The sequence below is a fragment of the Macaca mulatta genome, chromosome 1, assembly GCF_049350105.2.
Source record: "Macaca mulatta isolate MMU2019108-1 chromosome 1, T2T-MMU8v2.0, whole genome shotgun sequence".
In the NCBI taxonomy this organism is placed as follows: domain Eukaryota; kingdom Metazoa; phylum Chordata; class Mammalia; order Primates; family Cercopithecidae; genus Macaca; species Macaca mulatta.
The window spans coordinates 38,498,954-38,503,217 of record NC_133406.1 but is presented as its reverse complement, the minus strand read 5'-3'; the positions used below and the strand labels follow the sequence as shown (position 1 = coordinate 38,503,217).

At 52.6% G+C, this 4,264-nt stretch overlaps 1 protein-coding gene across 1 annotated transcript; it reads right to left on the bottom strand.

Moving 5' to 3' along the window:
• Positions 1 to 1,404: 1,404 nt before the first annotated feature.
• On the bottom strand, positions 1,405 to 3,543 carry IER5 (immediate early response 5). The gene has a single exon (XM_002802002.4). It carries the CDS (start codon positions 3,335 to 3,337, stop codon positions 2,354 to 2,356), a length of 984 nt encoding a protein of 327 aa, XP_002802048.4. The 5' UTR covers positions 3,338 to 3,543; the 3' UTR covers positions 1,405 to 2,353.
• Positions 3,544 to 4,264: the final 721 nt, after the last annotated feature.

Here is a 4,264-nt window from a genome sequence, read left to right as displayed (position 1 = left end):
AAACACATCAGCTCTCTTAAACACACCAAATGTTACCCCCTTTCAAACATAAAATACACTGAGATCGCTGTTCAAGCATCATACTTTCTAGCAACCGTAAATGTTTGCAGAATTAAGGCCCTGGACACCTTCTTCAGTTTAAGCAGTCAGCACTTGATGGATCTTTTGTAGCTGTAACAGAATTTAAGTAGCTACTGTCTGAAAGAAAAAGTCAATTTAACAAGACCCTAATTTGAGAATGTTTAGTTCTATAAATACATTATAATGGCGACAGAGCGTAAAGTAGAAAGTTCCCTATGCTTAAGGAACCACTAATAGATTTGCTGAAATATCAAGTCACGAGGCACTGGCCTATTCAGCTAAAACAGAATTTCATATAATTGGGAGTTAAGGCCAAGACACCATTCGTATGCCTCTTATACTCGAAGGCTATGACCTTTAAACCTTTGTCTCTTTCTTCAATCTCTCCCATCTTTTAAACACCCTACATACTCATAAGTTGTTAGAAACCAGCACCACCTTTTAAAGTCCTGGCAACTGTACTGTATTTTAAACACCATTCCCTAATTGATTTGCTTCTGAAATAGATTATTGAATACCTTTCAAACACTGAACATGAAGAGACAAACAGCTCTTAATGGCAGTGATTTTAGTAAAATCGATGCATGTTTTGGCTATCATCATCTAAGTGTCTACCATGACCAAACACTGATGTCACCATTTGAGTAACAAAACAAATCAGGAAGTTTTGCTAAATGAGAATTAAAGTTGCCCAGCCCTCCTTCCTTATCTGGTTTGATGCAAGCAATTTCCCTCTCACCAATACATTTACTTTCTAGATATAAGAGAAAAATGGAAAATTTACATCCTGACATCCACTGTAATGCAGAGGTGGACCTGACAATTTGGACAAGTCAGTCTCTTTCATCTTCCTATGTCAGTTCGAATGGGCTTTTAAGGTAAACTATCTAAACTTTTTTTTTTTCAATTACAAAGCTAAAAGATGACCCATATTAACAGCTTAACAGGAAACAAAGTTTTGCTGAAAAACATTTTTGCAGATAAGCAGGGCTTCAAAAGCTGATGGTTAAATTACTTAATAATATATACCCACATATTGGGTGACAAATTGGTCTAAACCGACCTTAGAAAAGCCAGTTGTAGCGGTAGGTTTCAAGAACCTGGCAGGTCGCTGATATTAGTATCTAATAGCATTCCTCTGATCTAGGAGGAAAAATTAAACGTGTCTCTCTTGATACTTAGTGGAGTCAGTAAACAATGTTCTCAGTCTGCGAATGACTGATATTAAGAACCACACCTTCAATTTTCTAGCCCAGGCCCTGGTTTCCCTCCTCCCACTTCCCTCCCAACCCAGGCAGGTTATTGCAGACAAGCAGGCAGTTACGTTGCTTCAAAATATTTAATACGTGTTAGACACGTAGAAGTTACATTTTTATACAAAAATCAATACAACGAAGGAGAAAATACTGTACAAAAACCTTATCAGCTCCCCCAACCTTTATATAACAAAGACTGGAGTCACCATATCTACAAAACCATAAGGTCTTTCCACTTCGGGCTTCTGTCTGTAAACTTTCATTAAACACTTTTTAAAAGCACTGTGTAGTAGTTCTGACCTAGAGCTTTTAAAAATATATCTTTTCTCTATAAACTCCATTATTTCCAAGCTTGAACTCTTCTGTGAAGTTCAAGCTTTTTCTCCCCTGCGGGGAAGCAAAGGACGGTTAATATGCCCCTTTCCTAGAGTAATCACAGGATATAAACGTTTCTTCATTGGGAGAGAAAGGTGGGGAGGGACAGAAGGAATCCAAGTCTGTGCTGCTGCCTAAATCCCTCTCGTCTTAGGAAATCCTGTGCGGAAACGCCACTCCTGGCCCTGAAGCGGGTCTAGCTTTCCGGTGAGGGGTGGGTGTAAAGTCCCTCCCTCCCCGGAGAACGAATGGGGAACTCCCCGGCCCAAACCTTTTAGCCGCTTCCTTCTCCACGCAGCCGGCAGAGGAAAGTCCCTGTCTGCCCCCAATCTCTTAAGCCCTGGGGAAGGAGTGGTGCATTCCAGAACAAAATAGTCTTAATGCCACAAGACAAACTTACATACACAGACATACACAAACACAAAAAGTTAAAGATCGTCCTCTTCCAATGAGCCTCAAGCTCCCAGGTCTCCAGAAAAGCCAGATGCGCCCGGGGGCAGTTTGCGATGCCCAGCGGCAACCAGTCTGCCCAACGCGCTCAGCGGCCGCGGTCTCTGGGCGTCCTCGCAGCCAGCAAGGGCCCGACCCTCACTTCGAGGACGCCCGCTGCTCAACCTCCTCCCCGCATGGGGGCCAAGGGCTCAGAAGGCCACGATGGCTGTGCTCCAGGGGTTCATGTCTCTCAGCACCGGCTTATCGCAGCAGATCTGCCCGGGCTCGGCGGCTTCCGGGCCGCTCTCCTCTCCCTCCTCTTCCTCCCTGCCGCCCCCGGGGCTTTTCCGTAGGAGTCCCGAGAAACTGGAACCGAAGATGCTGATGAGGTTAGCCACGTTCCCGGTCTCCATCTCCTCCGCGTCGTCGTCCTCTCCTCCACTCGGCGGCTGCTCTAAGTTCCGGCGGGGCTTCTTGAGCGGGGTCGAGCCGGGCGCCGGGCAGCCCGCTGGGCCGCCGCCCACCCCCGCCGCGCCGCGCTTCCTGGGGCACACTGCGGGCTGCGCGGGGGGCTCGTCCTCGGCTGGTCGCGGCGCGCAGCAGCAGGCAGTGCGGGGGGTCGCGGCCGGTGTACCCGGCGGGTCCTCCCCGCCTAGGGGGCAGCCGCAGGGGCGGCGCGCGGCAAGCGATCCCTCGGGGAAGACGCCCCAGCCTCCGGCGGGACCCTCGGCTTCTCCGGCCGCCGCCTGGCGCGGCCGCTCCACGCGGCTCCAGGCAGCTTCCGTCGCGTCCGCCTCTCCGCCCTGAAGAACGTCCCCGACTCCGGTCACCGTGGTCACTGGCACCTCGTCCCCTACCCGCGGCGCGTGTGAGACGGAAGGGCGCTCCGGTTGCGGCTCGGTCTCCGGCCAAGAGGCACGGGCGACGGGCGGGGGCGGCTCTCCCCAGCCGGCGGGTGGCCCGGCCGCCGGCTCCCCGGGCTGCTGCTGCGGTGGCGGCGCCGGGATCCCAGCGGGACCGGCCAGGTAGAGGCCGGGGCACGGGTCGCTCAGGTAGACCTGGCGGGCGCTGCGCAGCACCAGCGAGACCAGGAGGTTCTTATGCAGCTTGATGCCGCCGCGCTGGACCCGCGAGTTGTAGATCTTGCCCAGGGAGATGCTGACGATTCGGTGAGCCTCCAGCTTGAACTCCATCCTGCCTCCCCTGCACAGGGCCGTCGGCGCCGGGGTGTTACGTTCGGAAACTGGGAGGGAACGGGAGGCGCAAACAAGTCCGCCCCGTGGGCACACCCTTGATCACCTAAGACTCCGAAGAGAAATGACTCCGGTGACGCGCGCTCACTGCCCCGCAGACCTCTCTACACCAGACAACTACCCCGTTTCGGGTCCGGTAGCTAAACAGGGCAGCCCGGCCGCCCCGCGCCTTATATAGACTCCTCGACCGCCAATCACGAAGGGCCGCCAACCGTTCCGCGGCTGGCCGGCGCGCCCTCGTGCGCCGCGCACGGCCAATCGGAGCCCGAGGAGGGGCGCCAAGGCCCGTTCGAACGTTAGTCCCGCGGAGCAAGCTCTTAAAGGGGGCGACGGATTGCGGGCGCAGACCAGGCCGATGGGGAGTGAGTGTTGGGGACCGTGTTGGGGACCGTGCTCGAGGGCGCTACTGTTTGGAGTTACAGATTCTGGCTTGTGCGATGGCTTGCCGGAACCAAAGCGAACAAAATATTCGAACTTTCTTCCGAGCACGGTGTTGGACTCTGTTCTGCCATAAAGTCCTGATCTTTTCCTGATCAACTCCGCCCTAACCGGCCACGCCACCATTTCCAGGCCCGCCACACCTGTAAGCGATTCCCCTCAACCCTGGCAAAAATAGAGATGGTGGCTATACGCGGCGGAGGACACCCCTGGATAACAAATAGTATTACTGCAAAGTATTTGGCTGTCATTATTTTTGGATGAGCCGCTTTCCCCGCTAGAGTCACATACACTCTTAGCAGCTGTCAGTTCTAACACCAAAGAAAAAGGGGATTCTAAAAGTTTTTGGCTAGGTTCTTGGCTTCTTATCAAGGAATTGTGTCTAGATACAAAGTTACTGGTTGCCCTCTAAAGCCGGCATCTTTCACT

Coding starts and splice junctions, on each gene's coding strand:
- IER5 (XM_002802002.4), bottom strand. CDS start 3,337: ATGGAGTTCAAGCTGGAGGCTCACCGAATCGTCAGCATCTCCCTGGGC.